Source organism: Sinohyriopsis cumingii, chromosome 11 (genome assembly GCF_028554795.1).
Source record: "Sinohyriopsis cumingii isolate HCF-2022 chromosome 11, ASM2855479v2, whole genome shotgun sequence".
NCBI lineage: Eukaryota > Metazoa > Mollusca > Bivalvia > Unionida > Unionidae > Sinohyriopsis > Sinohyriopsis cumingii.
Genome location: NC_142971.1, coordinates 90406867 through 90426939, shown reverse-complemented (window position 1 = coordinate 90426939; position 20073 = coordinate 90406867). Strand labels below are relative to the sequence as shown.

Genomic DNA, 20073 nt, shown 5'->3' with positions numbered 1-20073 from the left:
ATCTTATAATAATGGACATTTAAGAATCCTTATCATTTTCTTTACATATTGAACTTAAAGTAAATGTATCTGTTTATTAGTCCAACAATGTCCTTTAAAGGCAGATACCATTATAGATTCAAAGCCACTTTTGACCATCAAACCAATTTGATAGTATTCGTATATTTTTACTTTCAAATCAGGAGTTGCTTTCTTTCAAACATCCACATGTGGCTAACACACGGCTGCAATTAGAGAGGCCAGAGAACAGTGTACAGAGAGTCTTTGAATCTCCCTACGATGAACTCGTAGCAGCTCATTTAAGGTAATAACTTGGATGTAACCAATATTTTGTTATATGACATCAATGCAATGTGTGGTTTGCAGGGTTAATATTTTGATGATGTATGTACATATGTATGGATGGAGTTCGTGACATATTGATACTATCCTGGCCAAGTTAGTGCCAAACAAGAGCAGAACTGCTAAAAGCCAAATTCCTCCACAACTAAAAGTAAAGACTAAAGCTAAAAGTTAAAAGAGATTGCCAAACTCCTAAAATATCAAACATAATGAAGATAGATATATATTTGTTTGCAAGAGTGATGTTGTTGTTGTTGTTGTGGGGTTTAACGCCATTTTTCAGCACGATAGGCTATACATGGCGGCCAGTATTAATGGTGGAGGAAGAACCCGGAAAACCCCGGAAAGAACCACCGACCCACGAGACAAGAGTGATGTAAAGACACATATAATATGTTTGGTGCTTTTGAATGTGATCCATGGGTCATGGTTTGGGTTTCAACATATGCGAGGTTTGAAATATGACTGACAATACTTTGCATGGATGACTGCTTTTTTACATGTAGAAATAGTTCATATTCAGGTAGGTTGATGATAATTTCTGTTTGTACATCACAATGAAAAAGTGGGAGTTCACTTAACTATTTTGGTCACTGCAGACATCATTGTAATTCATTGTAATATTACTCACTTGATTAGATTTTATGAAGGATTCAGTAGAGTTTTGCATTGGCTAAGAAATTTCACCAATTTTTTTCTGTTTATTACATCCAACATTTTTTAACCTTGGCATTTTTAATAATATCATCTTATGAAAGACAATAAAATGTAAAAAGAAATTAATCGCTGTGCTTGAAATTACATGTAAACTGCCATTTATACTCACGTTCCAATTACAAAAGAAATAAACCCAGATCTGTTGGCACACTATGTGACAGCAGATCAGGATCTTACTCTGTGTTGTTTGTTTTAGTCCAAACAAGCTGCATATACCCTGATCCGCCAGTACATTAGGTAACAGTAGATATGGGTCTTTGCAGTTTGGATTTGGATCTGACTTGTAAATGAGTGTATGTGGCACATCAACTATTCATGCAAGAGGTGAGTAGAAATATACTGATTGCAGAAATATCCAGGTCAGAATACTTTAAAATTTGTAATTTTGCTAAGTAAGTATGTTCAAATGAGGAATTCCATTTTGAAAATTTATAAGTTATTAAAGATACAAAAATTTTAAATGACTTAATTAGATTGCTTAATGATAGTGCTTTTGTTGTCAAAACCACATGTTGATTTCAAAGTAATGCAAACATTAGACTTTATTATGGTATATTTAAAAATGCCTCACTTTATACTAACAAGCAAGCTCAGAACGTTTTCTTAATTTCACCATGTTCTGATGAGTCCACCTCACTTTGAAAATTAATAACATCATTTGACTAAATGCCATGCTAACAATATGCCATTTTATAATATGTCTGAAAATGATTTGCTTTACCAGACTATTCAGTACAAAAATAGAATAACAATTCCAATTGATTTGGTCTGAAAATAGTTATTTTCTTTCAACAATACTAAAGTTGCATTCTACAGTTTTTACAAAATTGTATCTTCATTTATATGGTGTCTGCATAATGTTTTGTCTTTGTAATGAAAACTGCCCAATACTGGGAACTGTTTCAGCTCTTTTGATCCAAAATAAAATTCTGTCTAGCATATGTGTACAAAAATGCATAAAAAAGCCAAAATACTTTATTTTTGCTCTGTCCTGTTTTGGCAAATTAATTTTCCTACAACTACACTCATATGGAAATTGAGCTACCTGAATTTGCCTCTCATTCTACAAACTGTATAGAAAAACTAATCAGAGAAAGTTTTTTATTTCAATTTTAAACATTTGATAGATATTAATGCTTTTTAAATCAGGCATTCACTACTCTTTGAGTGCCTAGTTTTACATTTGAACCCTGTTGCTAGTTATCTGCAGCATCTGGTGAATACTGGATGCTTAAACAAAACTAATCAGCATGATTCTATTATTAAAATATCAAGATTCACTTCTTATTTAGAAATTCGTCCCTCAACAAAATATGAAATTGTGGAGTGGACCCTAAAACATCTAAGCATATTTGTCCATTTCATTATTGTTATAAAATTTACTCAAATCCGGTCAATATTTATGAATATCCTATTTCCTTTATTTCAAATTTACGTTTTTTCAAATGCACTGTTTTTCACATTGATAGAAAGGTTGCCACAAAGTACCTTTTTCTCAATTCAGATGTTGTCTTTTTAAGGAAACAGATTTTAATAACTTGATCAAATTATTTATTTTTCATGACCGTACTAATATGTGTCTTAGCCAAATAAGAGATACAAAAATTATCAGCTTTTGTTATTTCTTTTAAGGTCAAATCATGTAAGCAGTGTTCAACCAAATTATTATTATTTTTGAGTGAGAGCGATGCATCTTGTTGTTTTCAAGCTTATTTTGTTATGCAGCCATGATTAATTTATGTATTCATTTTCATGGGTATATTTTATTTTCAGATGCTGTTGGGCAGTGGGAAAGCATGACTTTATGGAAGCTTACCACTGTCAGTCCATAGTCATGCAGTATCCTTTTTCTGTAATTGAGTCAGATAAAAGAAGTATATGTTGTCTTCATTTACAGTTGTAAAAATAAGGTCACTATATACATGTATTAATGTATTTACTTTGATAGAAATTCTTATTATCTTGTTTCCTTAAGAAATAAAAAAAAAACCTAGATATTACAGTGTGGACAGACTTTTTATTTTCTTTGGTTGTTATTCAGATTACTGTGCACATGGATTATCATTTTACACAGAGTATCGACTGAAATGCCTGGATAACATGGATTATCATTTTACACAGAGTATCGACTGAAATGCCTGGATAACATGGATTATCATATATTTTTTTTGCAGTTTTTCAGCTGAAATGTCATGGTTCACAGATTATCATTTTACAGAGTGTACCAACTGAAATGGCATGGTTAACATGGATTATCATTTTACACAGTGTATCAATTGAAATGCTATGGTTAACATGTATTATCATTTTTCATAGTGAATCAACTGAAATGCATGGTTAACATGGATTATCATTTTACACAGTGTATCGACTGAAATGCCTGGATAACATGGATTATCATTTTACACAGTGAATCAACTAAAATGCATGGTTAACACGGATTATCATTTTACACAGTGTATCGACTGAAATGCCTGGATAACATGGATTATCATTTTACACAGAGTATTGACTGAAATGCCTGGATAACATGGATTATCATTTTACACAGAGTATTGACTGAAATGCCTGGATAACATGGATTATCATTTTTTGGGCAGTGTTTCAGCTGAAATGTCAAGGTTCACAGATTATCATTTTACAGAGTGTACCAACTGAAATGGCATGGTTAACATGTATTATCATTTTACACAGTTAATCGCTGAAATGACATGGTTAACATGGATTATCATTTTAGACAGTGTGTCAATTGAAATGCAATGGTTAACATGTATTATCATTTTTCATAGTAAATCAACTGAAATGCATGGTTAACATGGATTATCATTTTACACAGTGTATTGACTGAAATGCCTGGATAACATGGATTATCATTTTACACAGTGTATTGACTGAAATGCCTGGATAACATGGATTATCATTTTACACAGAGTATCGACTGAAATGCCTGGATAACATGGATTATCATTTTACACAGAGTATTGACTGAAATGCCTGGATAACATGGATTATCATTTTTTGGGCAGTGTTTCAGCTGAAATGTCAAGGTTCACAGATTATCATTTTACAGAGTGTACCAACTGAAATGGCATGGTTAATATGTATTATCATTTTACACAGTTAATCGCTGAAATGGCATGGTTAACATGGATTATCATTTTAGACAGTGTATCAATTGAAATGCAATGGTTAACGTGTTATCATTTTTCATAGTAAATCAACTGAAATGCATGGTTAACATGGATTATCATTTTTCACAGTGAATCAGCTGAAATGCATGGTTAACATGGATTATCATTTTACACAGTGTATCAATTGAAATGGCATAGTTAACATGGATTATCATTTTACACAGTGTATCAGTTGAAATGCCATGGTTAACATGAATTATCATTTTACACAGTGTATCAATTGGAATGCTATGGTTAACATGGATTATCATTTTTCACAGTGAATCAACTGAAATGCATGGTTAACATGGATTATCATTTTACACAGTGTATAAAATGAAATGCCTTTGGTAACATGGATTATATTTATGCAGTGGATCAATTGAATTGCCTTTAGTTTTTATCATTTTGCACAGTTTTTCAAATTAAGTCACCCACAATTTGGTATTTTTCGGAGTCACAGGCTGAATGTTTACTCAGACTTTACATTGCTCTCAATACCCTTGATTCTATTTACCACCCAAACCCTGGACATTTTGAGAATTAAAATACATGTAATAAATAATGGTTGCCTGAAGAATTCTACATTCAGTTGGTTGATCCCAAAGAAAGGTTATGTTTAGAGAAACACATACACATGCAAGCACACAGAACCAGTGATTTAGCAAGTTAATTAAAAAACTTGTAACTGTTTCTTATGTTCTGCATAGTTTGTGGAGGAAATTAATGATGTCAGTTGTCAGCTTCCTGCAAGGAGATCATTTTCATGTTTTAGTTTTCTATATTATTTCCATTGTAGCTATTCATTTGCAGTGCATAGACAGAGTGACTGGTTAGGTGAGATTAGTAAAGAATGTTTACCACACACACACACATATATACATATATGTATATAATAACAGTAATAATTAAATTTCATGAACCTATTTGTGTATCTCATACTAGGCTAGAAATTATTGCTACACAGAATAATCCAACATGGATACTAAATGCAAGCACATTTGTATAATTAATGTGGATAATTATATCATTAAAAACATGAAGCAAGTAATAAAAAATTAAGTTTTAACAATTATATTGCTAAACAAATATAAATATTTTCTTATTTGAAACACCCACAGTGATTGTGTGTGAAAGCTGCTGTGATTCATAGCAAATAATTAAAACAATGAAAATTATAATACAAGTATTTATTTCAAGAAATGTAAACTGGAGGAAGGTTGTCCTCTCTTTGAGAGCCTTTAGTCCTAGAGGGCTTTTTTCCTACCGCTGTAAAGTATATATATATATATATATATATATATATATATATATATATATATATATATATATATATATGAGTTGACCTGCAATCAACATATACCCTGATCTGCTGTAGCAGAGTGTGCCAGCAGATCAGACTCTGTATTATTCTGTATTATTCTGCTTAATAATCCCAACAAAATGAATAGATCAAGATCTACTGGCAAATATAGATGTTTGCAGCTTTTAGTTGAACTCAACTTCTGTAGTTATGTGATTTGATGCATTTTGTATACAATCAGACCATTCTCTCTGTACATTGGAATGACTTCTCTTTCCCTGCCCCCCAAAAAGAGGTAGAAGGCTCCAGTTGAAAAGTAGATGACACATTCTTTTCTGGTTTCATACATTTTATTCTGTTATAGAAAGCAGTATTTAAATGATACTGGAAAATACACAGCTATAGTATCTGTATATAGCATATTTTGATAGTACTGCATTGGTGGCCATTGCATTGTTTTAATGTGTCTCTGTAATGCTTATAGTATTCAATAAAATTAATACAATTTCCATCAGGGGTCTCTTTATATGTTTACTTTATGCTTCAAATGTAAGTTCATATGTTTTTCCTTAACTTTGTTAGAGCATTTACCAAAATATTCCAAAGCCAGAAGGATGAGAACTGGTCTCTACCAATACTCTTTGTCATCAGCATTGATCTGAGAGTCTTTGCAGTTAATGTAAGGTTAATTTTTACCATTTATATTGTATCTTCATTCAGTATAGTATAAGAAACTGGGTTTCTGACAAAACTACAATTACTTTAAGACTGCATGAGATGTTCTGAGTTTGGAATTGTATTCTTAAATACACTTGTCTGTTGTGAATATTGAGATAAATTCATGGTACACAGGAAACCTGCTATAATGAAGTTGTAGGAATCCATAGCTGCTGACTGCATTATGTGCCAAGCTGCAGTATGGCACAAATGATTGGAAATTAAGTGAATGAAAGCATGATGGTCACAGAATCAGGGTGGGGGCAATAAAACAAAATGCAGTCAGACATAAGGTAAATTTTTTACTGCTTGCTGATTTATATAATGGTTTAGATTAAGATAGTCCCTTGTTCCATAAAAATTCATGAGTGCTATGTAAGAAATATGAATTGTGAAGTTCTGAAACTTATTTTTATCTGTTTTTCAGGCTGGCTGATGATTTGTGTAGTATTAGAGAGTAAGGGACATCTAAGACCAAATATCGGGAACCTTGACTGTGTTTTATCTGTATTCATTTAATAATGAAGCATGTTATAGCAGGGTTCTTCTGTACCAGTCAAAGCTGGCATTTTTCATTTCTACTATATGTATATGACATAATATTAACAATAATGAATTTGAGGAAAGAAGTTTTAGGGCTTTTAGAAGTTATTAACACAAGTAGCTCATGTGCAAATTCTGAGTTTTGGCAGCAATCCATGATGGATAAGAGGTGAGCTTATTGTGTAAACAGACAACACAACAGCAGATCATAAGTCACTTGATTTCTAAAGTTCTTGTATAAATTTTGTTATTTTTCTGTTATTGCAAAGATTAACATTTTTTTGAAATTTTCCTATTTATTATTTAATACGTTGCAACCATCTTATTTGACATTGAATCTTTTCCAAAATTTGAATTTTTTCCAAAATTTGCAATGCTACAATATACATTTGGCAAAAATTGACATGTCAATGATGTCATAATGTAAAAAGCTGACATATCAGTGATGTCATAATGTAAAATGTACTCCAACTTAAATTTATTTTAAAAAATATAAAATTGTACTTGAGATAAAACTATTTAATCCATTGCAGCATCATCTCATCAACCCAACCCTTCACCTGCACACGAATCATCCATTCTTGGTACATGAATATTTTTTTATAGCTTTTTCATGCAGTGAAAAATTGTCATTGGAGGCAACACATATCTTGAAGTGGAAACCGCAAGGACTAAAGTCAGATTTTAAAAAATCTGCACCAGACATGATAATTCTCACACTTGTAATCCTGTCTTATTGACAGTCTATCCAGGAATGAGATCAAAGTATACTGGAATTTCACGTCAATGACCATATTGTCGGTGAAATAATCTTCTCTTCTGACCTTCACGAATTCATTAACTGATTTTATTTTCTCCAAATCTTTCATGCAATGCTGGGTAATTGATGTAGATGCACGAAGCACTGCATTGTGTTACTTTGTTCCATTGTTTCAATTTATTTTCAAAATTCACATGAACACACAGTGAAAGAAACCAAAGTTAGCTTCACTATTTCGGCGAACATTGTGTATTAAAAAAAATAATCAGCACACTAAAAAGAATCCAAATTTGGCTTCCAAGGTTGGCTTGCCTTGTAATAAAATAACCTTTGTATTGATTTCCTTAAACAAAATTGGCTAAAAGTATCCAAAGTTGGCTTCCAAGATAGGCTTGCTTTGTAATAAAAATAACCTTTGTCTTTGATATCCTGTCTGTAAGTTCAAACATCAAGTTAATTGCTAGCTGACAGTTGTGTTTATTCACCACACAGGCTTCTGATTGCTTGGTATCTGTAGTCATAACTAATACCAACGGGCATTTATGTCTGCAGGTAAATAATATACACAGCAGTAAATTGCTTTAATAATACTTTTTGTAACCCGTGCTAGTGAAAAGATTGTCATTTGCACTCAAGTGATTGTAGTTTCAAATAATGATTTTTATTTGTGAGATACTGTCATATATTTGACCTGGATATAATACAGTCTTGGTTATTTTGCAACTAACACCATGTCATGTGTGAATGACTAATGCTTTCAAGCAATATGTTGATTATTTTATTCTCCTTTGCAATTTTGTTGGATCCAGTTTTCAGTCTTATAACATATTCAATCCTTTGAGTACAGCCAAACATGATTTGTTTCTCTATGTTCATGCCAGTGAACATTGTGTCGTGTGTTATCTGACATAAACAGTATGCGCATTGGTATGGGTGCCTATGCTACATATACAGAGTTCATGGATATATTTTTTCTTCTTTAATTCTCATGATGAAAAAAGAGAAATTATAGCAGTTCAAGTTTAGTTTCTTTCATTTTGTTATTAAATCACTGTTTTGTTTATCTGTGTTATTACAGTGTGCAGTGGGGGGGTGGCACACATTCAACACAAATTTATTTTGTTTCTCAAGTCTTGGGGCATATGACCTTAGTGAAAAAATGTTTCACCAACAACAGTTCTTGTCCTGTGAAAACAATAGTACTCCTTTGCTAATCCATGGATTTAAAAATTGATGATTACTCTTTGCAAAGCCACACAAGTTGATAAGCAAGAAAATAAATGAAATGACATGTTTATCATGGGTAATATCATGTAATGGTGCACAGTTGTGTGGGCATCTTGGAGGTACTTACATATTATTTGGGGGCCCCTAGTGGCCGAGTGGTCTAAAGCGCTCACTGTTCCGAATTACTGCCATCTCACCTCTGTCTACATGGGTTTGAGTCCAAGCCTCGGTTAGTATGGGTACATGGGAAAGCCTGCCAGTAGCTTCTTGTGGGTCAGTGGTTCTTCCCTGGGTTTTCCAGGGTTCTTCCTCCACCAGTTATACTGGCTGCCATGTATAGCCTATCTTGTGCTGAAAAATGGCGTTAAACCGTAGAACAACAACAACAACAACAACATCATATTATTTGTTAGACTGAGCAGTTTTACATTTTTTCTTCATTCCAAATAAAATTTTTAATGTACTTGTGAAACAGTCAAATGAAAATGGCTACAACAGCAAGTTGGAACAACATTTTTTGTTAGGTCAGAGGCTGGTGTCATTAATTTCATACTGAGTTTGAGGTTTGTGTTTTTTTTATGTTGCCTTTGAGATTGGTGACATTTCATGTTGCCTTGGTGACATCACTGTAGAAGTAATTTCCTGAACTTTTAAGTTTCACTTGAGCCAAAAATAGATCTGAATTTCACTGTTAAATGGCCGCATAAAAAAATACAAAATTCAAAATCACACATTTTTCAGTTTGTAAATTCACTACTACAGTTTAATTTGCAGTCAGTAATTTCTTTTTAATGATGGGTGTGAACCTCTGTAACAGTTTTGATTTGATCAGGATGTTTGATGTAATTATATGTGATTAGATTTTTGTGACTGTTCTTTTCTCCTAATTAGGCTGATATAGAGGCAGTGAAGAAGGGAAAGAGTAAGCCAGGGGAACGACTGGAGAAAGCCGCTGAGCTCTTGATGAATTGTTTCAGGGTTTGTGCAAGTGACAAGTAAGAGACAGGCCGTTTTTCTTAGTTTTTATTTTAATCAAAGCTATGGAAATGAGTATGACCTCAAGTTGATCAGTTACTAAAGGTTTATTAAACAACTATGGAAGTTATAGATAACAGAATTCCAAGAAATTCGATACATTTGTTTCCCTTATCCATGGGATCAATCCTGTTGATATAGGAATTAGTTGTTGTTGTGTGTTTTAACACCATTTTTCAGCACACGATAGGCTATGCATGGTGGCAAGTATTAATGGTTTAGGATGAACCTGGGAAAAACCATCGACCCATGAGAAGCTACTGGCAAGCTTTCTCACATACCTGCATTGGCTGAATCCTAGACTTGAACCCACGCAGACAGAGTTGAGATGTCAGTGATCTGTAACAGAGAGTGTTTTAGACCACTCGGCCACTCTGGGCCCCTAGGAATTAGTAACTTTATGGTCAAAGATGCTTTCACTAAATATTGATTTGGTTATTTCAAGAGAATAACATTAGTACTAATCAACACATTTGTACCAAAACATTGTATATGTTTTACCCTCTGCCAACGAGTGGTCTAAAGTGCTCTCCATTACGGATCACTACCATCTCACCTCTGCGTGGGTTCGAGTCTAGGATTCGGCCAATGTGGGTATGTGAGAAAGCTTGCCAGTGGCTCTTCATGGGTCGATGGTTCTTCCCGGGGGTTTCCCAGGTTCTTCCTCCACCATTAATATTGGCCACCATACATAGCCTATCATGTGCTGAAAAATGGCGTTAAACCCCACAACAAGAACAACCCTCTGCCAAAAGAAAGGCATCTATTGATTTGGACATGTGTACCTTCAAGGGCAAGGTTGTTATTACTAAAAATAGATTTTGACTTTTGCCTTTCATTCCAAATAAGGAGTTCAACAAACCTTGGTGCAGTCAAGTGCATCTCCTTAACCTTTATACCAAAATAAATTGTCTTCATATCTTTTCTTGTACTCATTGTCTGCAATAGATGTAGCTGCGTTCAGAGTAAGGACGAGAGTGGCTGAATGGTCTAAAGTGCTCACCATTATGGATCACTGCCATCTCACCTCTGTCTGCTTGGGTTCAAGTCTCATGTTCTTTTTCCACCATTTATATCCTATCTAGCTGAAAAATGGCATTAAACCCTACAACAACTACAACAACAACGACAGCATTCAGGATAATATCTCAGTTCTTGGGAAATTTTAGGCCAGGATTAAGTCACAGATGGGTGAAGATCGACTTAAAAGTTCTGTTGAAATCATGTCTGCATGTGCTGGTTCATATATATTCAGCAGAAAATATATTCAGATGATTAAACCTTTTGTATCATCATACATTTGCACTATTCTCGGTTAGAGATTTGTATCTATTAAAATGTGCTTTTCCATCCATTCGTGTGTGTGTATATATATATATATATATATATATATATATATATATATATATATATATATATATATATATATTCATCTGCATGTATGTTACAGTATATTATGAATGACTTTCTTGCAGCCGGGCATCCATAGAGGATACTAAAAAGTGGGGCATGCTGAATATTGTCAACCAGTTGTTTAAGATCTATTTTAAAGTGAGTATTTTGAATATAATTACTTATGGTATTTCTTATGTAAGAAAATTGTTGACTCTGTTCAACCTGAATGACAGTGTTAAGTTTTGCTGGAATTATGTCTTTAGTTGTTTTAAAAAACATATAGATGGAATCTTTCCGTTGTGTGGTGGGAGGAGCATGTTGATTACATCTTAAGATAATTTTACAGTATAAAATGTTTTGATTAATATTTTTTTAAAGTCTGCATTAGTGGGAAAATAGATATAGCAGACTCTTTTCTCTGTTTGTCAACAAGTTTGTTAAGATTTTGATTCAAGTTTTTCATTTGCTTAAATATTCTAAACCCTTGATTGAATCCCATTATACATGGCATGAATCATTGTGAAGTGAAGACCATTCAATCTGAGACTTGCTTGATGCCTCACAGAGCATGTGTTCAAGGTCATAGTCTAAGAAACATTATACCTAGGTTTTGGTTCCAATTTGTAATTGGCCTATATTTTCCTAAACCCTTTTATGGGTACATTCACACTTGGGATGAATCATCTTGGAGCTGGGACAGTTTGTTCTGTGAAACACTTGTTCACCCATTTGACCTTTGAGTCAAGGTTACAGTCTTAGGAAATTTGCATTAAGGTTTTGGCTAAAGTTGTTTTCTCATCTGCTTATATTTCCAAAATCTCACCCTTAGAAGGAACCATTATAAAGCTAAGGCAATTCATGCGTACTGTACCTTTTGATCCTGCATGCAAGGTCCCACATTTTAAGGCAATGATACTGTTTTGGGCTTGAAATGCAGGCCATGGCTTTCTTGTTTAAAGAATTAATTCCATGTGTCACTGGAAGATGGTGTTAGTGGATTTTATGCTTTTGTTTTAATGTGCAAAATAAACTCTAAATTTTAGTTACATACATACAAAACATTACTGCAGTTAATTAAAACATGGTCAAGAAGTCATTTTTAATCACATGTTCTTGTTGTTAGATAAAATACAATCTCATCTATGTCACTTAGAGCTTGCTGTGATCTTAGTATTTATGTTTCAGTCACAGGACATACTATTTCTCTGTATATTTGTGCTTCTCTTAGTTATTATGTCTTATCAGTTTTTATTTTTTTAAAGATTTAAGACTTATTTTTTTATACTACAGATCAACAAGCTCCATTTATGTAAGCCATTGATTAGGGCAATAGACAGTTTGCCTATCAAGGACAAGTTCTCACTTTCACAGCTCGTCACATTCAGGTACAATTATTCTTTTATGACTCTACTGATTGAAGACCAGAATAGCTTAGATCTTATTCTGGAATTAAACAATTTTTGGAAATGATTTTGTGTGTGTATATATATATATATATATATATATATATATATATATATATATATATATATATATATATATATATATATATATGCATGCAAGCATGCATGCATACATACATACATACAATGTGCATACACACACACACACACATACATACATACATACATACATACATACATGACATGGCCTTTGAAGTGTTGGTATAAAGCAACTTGATATACCAATAGTATTAATATGAATACACATTATGAACATGTTTTTATAGCTATTATACTCTCTAAACATGGATATGAATTTCTTGGAACATTAGATTTAAAAAGGAATCAAAAACAAGAAAATGATTTTCATGTAAAATATTTTTATAGAAACTAACATTTTTATACAAAAAAAACAAACAACCATACTCAATCTAGGAAATAAATATTATTGAGCTCCACCCTGTGTCATCTGCTGTCATCTCTGTCAACACTACTGTTTCCAGTCTTTCCCTCTGGTAAAAGTCCAACACAGCAACTATGTGGAAAAAAGAAAACAATGACATCAGATAAGGAGCAAGATGATGAAGCAATATTTAATCTACTAAACTGTGAGTTAATTGGAGAGTTTGATAGAGACATGGCTGAGACATTTGTAAATGAAAATGATCATTGTGTTAGGGAAGACAGATTTGTACACCATGAGCCTGATGATATACTGAAATTTATAGAAAGTAAGCAGAATGCAAACACTTTAAGGCTAGTGACAGAATTCTTGCAGTCAAAAAATGAATTCAGAAATTTACACAAGATACACCCATCTGAATTGGGTCAGCACCTGGCTGGTTTTTATACTTAGTGTTAGGAGAAAAGATGGATCTGAGTTTGAACCGAACAGCTTAAGAAGCAGCATCAGCTCCATTGATCGCGACCTAAAAATCAAGAAATATGCAAGTACAATCATGATAGGAACAGACACAAATTTTACATTAACAAAGGAAGCTCTTCGGGCTAAGCCAAAGGATTTAAAATCTAAAGGAAAGGGAAATAAACCCAATTGGAGTCAGCTGATCACAAACGAAGAAATAAATGCCTTGTATAGCAAAAATCTAATGGGGATGGAAGCACCTGAAGCCATTAAAACACTGTGGTTTAACAACTCTGTGCATTTTGGTTTGAGGGGAGTGACTGAACATTACAATCTGAAATGAGGGGATATTACACTAAAGAAAGATTATATTAGTGACAAACAACAACTGATGTACTCCAATTACCTGAGCAACACCGGTCACCCAAGTAACGATGCTGTCAACCCCCACCCCCAAAAACAAAGAAATATCCAACTGCACAGCAACAGACTGTAGTAGATCAAGTTCCCAAATGTGTAATATTCAAAAGAATCAAATTATCAGCAACCCATTCTACGGATCAAACATCACCGTACAAAATTTGTTTGTCATGAACCTTCAGCAAAACATGAACAAGATCCCCAGCTGGGTCAACTTCTTTCAACATGCGAATTCTCAAACAGGGCCCACACAGTGGAAACGTAGAAGAATTATTGAAAGTGACACTGACAGTCAGTAGGAATAGCAAAAAAATGACATAAACGATATCAGTGAAATGTGGTTAAGGTTAAATTGCTTAGTTACCTCTTGTTCCTTCATTATTTTGATGTTTCTGGCTTGACTCGTACTGTTGCTATAAATGCAAATGGCCACCCTGTTACTATAATGTTCATGACAATAGATGCTGCAAATTCAATGTTTGCATGCATATTATTAAAAAAAATAATTGAATGTTAACTATCAGCCTTGTGTTTTCATTTCATTTAATATTGCTAAAGGAAACATAGGAATTAATATGAAAGAAGTGCACAGGAAATTATGAATCACTACAGAACTTCTTTGAGCATACATACATACGAGGGGTTGTGAAGAGTTCACTCCCCTAAAGTGCACTGTTTATGGCTGTCAGTTTTATTTTCCATATAAAATGAAAACTTGTATGTGGTATAAATAAAATATATGCATAGTAAGTATGTGGTATAAAAGATATCCCACTCATTGTATACATTTTTCCTTAAAAGGAAATTCGGACATAAACCCACATCTCTAAATAGGGCTTACAGCATGTGTGCATATACTATATTTTTATCTCATATAAACCCACAGTAAGTCCTATTTTGAGAAATAGGACTATATAAGCATAAAATATTGCATATAAACATACAGTAAGTTTTTTTAGAAAAGTGGGTTTATAGGGGAAAAAATATATAGCATTTACACGAGCAGTATATTCTTTCATGAGAAATGGGTTTACATGAAATTAAAATACAGCATATTCACAGTGGTGAATGATATTGCTCAGCAGTTGAGTGACATACCAGTCCCACTCATATCACCCACAAGACAGTCAGCACCAAGTTATCTTTGTTGCCATTCCAGGGAACCACTCTGGTGGCCTGAGTGGTTAGAGCATGTACCTCATATGAAGGAGGTTGTGGGTTCAAACCCTGGCTGAGTCCTACCAAAGACAAAAAAATTGTACTTACAGCTGCCTCACTTGGCACTCAGCATTAAGAGGTTAGAGTTAGGATTGGTCAGCCTGGTGCCAGGATAATGTGACTGGGTGGGACATAATGCCATATTTCTATGGCATTATGACTCCGTGCCAGATATCACTATAGACTGCTGCAATGCAGATATCATAGCGATATGACTCAAATTGATAAAGCTATGTTAAAAATCCAAAAACATACACCATTCTGGAGACATTTAGCAGTGGGAGATTATGGAAAATGATATTCCCATTGCAACTGTCATTTCACTGTCATAATAATGGCAAAGAGTGGGGTATGGGGCTCCATTTTTAACGAAAATGACATTTTGTTATATAGCAAAATGTCCTCACATTTTGATATATAGCAAAATGTTCTCTGTGAGTGCCTTTCCTTCAGTGCATGTTGAGCCATCATTCAATCATCTCACTGTCAGAAAAAATTTATATTCGTAAAAGTAAATTTTCAGACAAGCAGATAGTTAATGAATCTGCAAACAGAGAAGATGGTATTTGTGATTCATGGTGAGCATGTAGGTGGGTATGTTGAAGATTGCATTATTTTCCTGATCTAGCAAAGTGATGCCTTGTTCGTCATCAGTACCATATTACCAGTACACAATGGTCATATGTTAGAGGTGTGTGTCTGCAGGGAAGCTGACCCTTCCAGCCCTTGAGAGCAATAAAACTTTTATATAGCTGCTTACTGAGGAATTATAATGTCGCTATCTCTAAAATTCCAAGACAAGATTTTCACCTGAAAAAGGTTTGCAAGTCTGAAACTTCCTGATAAGCATCGGCTGAACCCTGATTTGCAGATGCAATGGCAGAACAAAGACTATGTTGTTTGTTGTTGGACCTGACTTGTAAGAGAGTATATTGTTATGTATATTTGATTAATTATATCTGATTTAATACACATTTATTTCAGTTTAATTGTTTGTCACTTTTACATTTTTAAAAATTTTTTCATTACATGATATTGTAATATAAATTTATTCCTTATAGATGATACTTTTTTTCAGAAAATAGTTTGACCTTGACAGTTAGTTTATAAATACCAGGTGTTGATCTAAATCCAGACCTTGTTTCAGAATTTGTAGCAACCATCGTAAACAAGTTCTATTTTATTTTAAAATGATTGGTTATCTCAAGGTCATGATGGGACTTTGTCTTTAAGATGTAAACAAATTTTATGTTTTATTTCTTAGAGTAAAATCATTGGTTTTCATCAGGGTCACACTGGGTAAACGTGATCTGTAACAAGTACTTATAACTTACTTATTCTATAACCTTCGAGAAGATGTTTACGTGACCCCTTGTTTAAGTTAAGAATACGATATAACCCATGTTTTGGAGAATTAATCTCAGTTGCAGCTGGGCCTTTTCTTACACTAAAAGTTGTATGTATTACTGTTTGGAGTTATTTCAAATTACTTGGATTCAAAAGGACTAATTCTTTTATTTTTCTGGAAAATATATGTGTTCATGTAAAATTGTTCAACAAGGACAACTCTTTATATTAAAAAATTATTCAGCTATCAGAAACTGGAGTGATAATTCTTGTTTCTAGAAGGAACTGTAGACTTCAGAACTTCAGATTGCAGCATATTATCATCGTCTTCCATCTTTAATTCTTCGTCGGGATTCAAACGTGAAATCAGTAGAACATTTTGTTATTATGACTACTAAAATTTTATTCTTGGAATAATTTTGGATTTGATTCTTAAAACTAAGTTCATATTTTTTTATTTTTACAGAATTTTTCCAGGAAAATAAATTATTGTATTTTTTCAAAGCTTGTTGTTTTCACTCTTTCTTGTGTTACTGTTTATTTGAACCTAAACACGTGACATAAGAATATATGGTACTAGCTTTGTAGTGCACCCTCAGTATTAAAAATATGGCCATATAGCATGATAAAATTTAAACAAAATCCCCAGTATCAAGAAAGAAATAGAAATTGTTTTTTTGTTCTCAAGTAAAATAATTTCTCAATAATTTGGTATTAAAATGTATTTTGGTCTAATGCATTTGTGCACCGTCAGACACAAATGAAATTTAATTTGAAATTTGAAATTAGGTGTTAGGTAAAAATCATTAATCTGTCAACCCTACACATAGTTACTTTGCAAGCATACTTGACTTTCTAACAGCTTCTCCATGTCATACTATTGGTTGTTTAATACAATCTTTTTGAGTTTATTTATGGGTGAAGTGAGTTTGCATAATATATATGGGTGCAGTGGCAGAATTTTTAAGAGTCTTGTCTAAGGGATAAAATGACAGAGCAATCTGATTTTAAAATAAAATACTGAAGAAAAAAAGCCTTATCATATTTCCTTCTTAAAGGGAAAGTCTGTCTAATGTAGAGCTCATGTTTCATACTGATGTATAGTGTGAGCTTCTGTTACTGATTTTCAGGGAAGTGAAGTAGGTGGTAGTGTCAAACTTGAGTGCTATAGTGACAGTGCTGACACCATTAATTGAAACAAGATTTAAAAAGTACTGAACTAATATAAGTTGAAAATGACAAGTTTGTAATATTTTGCTTGTGTCTGTATTACTTTACTTATAGTCTTATATTGAGGGATACTTTTAGGATGCACCTCCTTTGTATATGAAAATGCAATTTATGTTTTATTACTTTGAACAGATACTATGTTGGAAGGAAAGCCATGTTTGACAGTGATTTCAAAAGTGGTAAGTAAATACATATTCTTTTTTTATGTTTTGATATAATTCATTTATCATTCATTCAGTTTCAGTTATCTGAAGAAGAAAAAAAAATAACACCTTATACCACTTGGACACCCAAGGCCCCAATATTTTGATATGAATAATAACTTTTATTTCTAGCTGGAATTGTTGATGTTTGTCTGCAAGTCTCACATTATGTCTAGCATCAAAACTGAGGTCAAGGTTTGTGTTTTTTTAAGTTATTTTGCACTGTTGCTTATAGTCACAGACTTTGGTATATTACTACAGCCATCAGAGCTAACTAGGTTACATTGACTTATCATTGTTTGCAATCTGGCCATATTACAGTAGGTGATAACAATAATTTTTGACTCAGTTCAATTTAGTAATAAATAAGTCATGATTTGTTCCTCTGGCCATATTACAATAGGTGATAACAGTAATTTTTGACTCAGTTCAATTTAGTAATAATTAAGTCATGATTTGTTCCTGCACATGAAATAATAGTATGGATTGAACTTGATAGATTTGCATGTCATGTGTGTTTTATGTTACTTATTATTTTATGTGGGTTTTTTACTGATTAGAATATTAGTGAGCTTCAAAGTGTTATGGATTAAAAAAATAATTAATTTAAGGTGATCATCCTTCTATGTCAAGCTTAATACTGTATTTAACTTAGAAATGGGAATTTGTTATTTGACTTTTTGTCACATTATTAGTGTCTGTATGGTGTTCAAGAATAAAACTTAGGGGAAATAACTTAGGGTTCAAGTTTTCAGTGCAAGCTGTTGTCTGGTTCAGATTGTTTGTCAAAATAGTGAATGTTGTATTGCAAATACAAAGCCTGTGTTAAAGCGGGATTGGAGGGGTGGGTGGGGAGAAAAAAGCTTGAAGTGAAAGTTAAATGCAACACTTTCCTGGCTGTATTTTTATATTAATGTTGATGCCAACAAATAATAAGGTTTCATACTTTCATGGCAAGCTATAAGAGAGTGAGGAATGCATGCATGATAATTTAACCATTCCATTTTTATTGAGCCCACCTTGGCGGAAGTAGAGCATAGCAGTATCGCTGATAGCCATGTGTGTGTCAGTCTCTATCTGTCCATTCATCTCTCCATCCATCAACACCCAGGATTATGCTCATTGTTAAAGTTTTTTACTTTGCTAAATAACAGGTGGGTTTAACAGCTGATGAGTACTTGTCATTTTCAGCTGATGAATACTTGTCATTTTCAGCTGATGAATACTTGACTTTTGCATTTGAAAGATGTCACCGTGCCATCAAGAAAAACAAGAGGTTGATTTTGATCTATTTGATTCCAGTTAAGATGCTTTTGGTATGTATTATGAAATGGAATTAATGCTTGTTTGTGTGGCCTTAATACTCAGCAACAAAGTAAATCATTTGGATTGAGAACTGCAAGCAGTATAGACCCACAGCTGTCATCACATGATGTGCCAACAGATCTGGGTCTATATAGTTTGTTAGGAGTAATCAGTAGAACAAATAGCAAAGACCCTGATATGCTGGCCCATAATGCAATGGCAGTTCAGTTTATTTGTTGTTTGCACTAGGACCCAATTATAAGTGAGTATATATGGTAGCCTTACATTTAATCATCACAACATTTCTTACAGACAAAACCTATCTGGTGGCCTAGTGGTTAGAGTGTCTGCCTCGGATGCAGGAGGTTGTGGATTTGATCCACAGCCGAGTCATACCAAAGACTTACAAAAATGGTACTAACAGCTGCCTCGCTTGGTGCTCAGCATTAAGATGTTATTATTAAGACTGGTCGGCCTGGTGTCAGGATAATGTGACTGGATGGGACATCATGCTACATGTCTGTGGCATGATGCCCCTGTGCTAGACATCACTATAAACTGCCACACTGCAGACATCGTAGCAATATGACTGAAAAATTGTTAAAGCTATGTTAAAAATCCAAATGACACACACACACTCTTACAGACAAATATTTGGAATGAGTGAGTTTTTTCAATATAACCTGTAGCTTTTGTTTTTGTAATTCCATCACAGACTGATAGCTCTGGTGGCCTAAGTGGTTAGAGCTTCTGCCCCAGATGTGGGAGGTTGCAGGCTCAAAACCCTGGCTAAGTCATACCAGACACTTATAAAAATTGTACTAGCAGCTGCTT

At 33.5% G+C, this 20073-nt stretch overlaps 1 protein-coding gene across 1 annotated transcript in view; it reads left to right on the top strand.

The window, feature by feature from the left end:
* Positions 1 to 20073, top strand: part of LOC149788964 (PCI domain-containing protein 2-like) — a 42846-nt gene that overhangs the window by 2539 nt on the left and 20234 nt on the right. Inside the window, exons 3-10 of the mRNA XM_089975114.1 lie at positions 183 to 304; positions 2833 to 2898; positions 6115 to 6211; positions 9671 to 9774; positions 11290 to 11365; positions 12500 to 12594; positions 17864 to 17910; positions 19150 to 19250. Of these exons, the coding sequence (XP_089831240.1) occupies positions 183 to 304; positions 2833 to 2898; positions 6115 to 6211; positions 9671 to 9774; positions 11290 to 11365; positions 12500 to 12594; positions 17864 to 17910; positions 19150 to 19250 (708 nt within the window). The remainder of the gene's footprint in view (positions 1 to 182; positions 305 to 2832; positions 2899 to 6114; positions 6212 to 9670; positions 9775 to 11289; positions 11366 to 12499; positions 12595 to 17863; positions 17911 to 19149; positions 19251 to 20073) is intronic.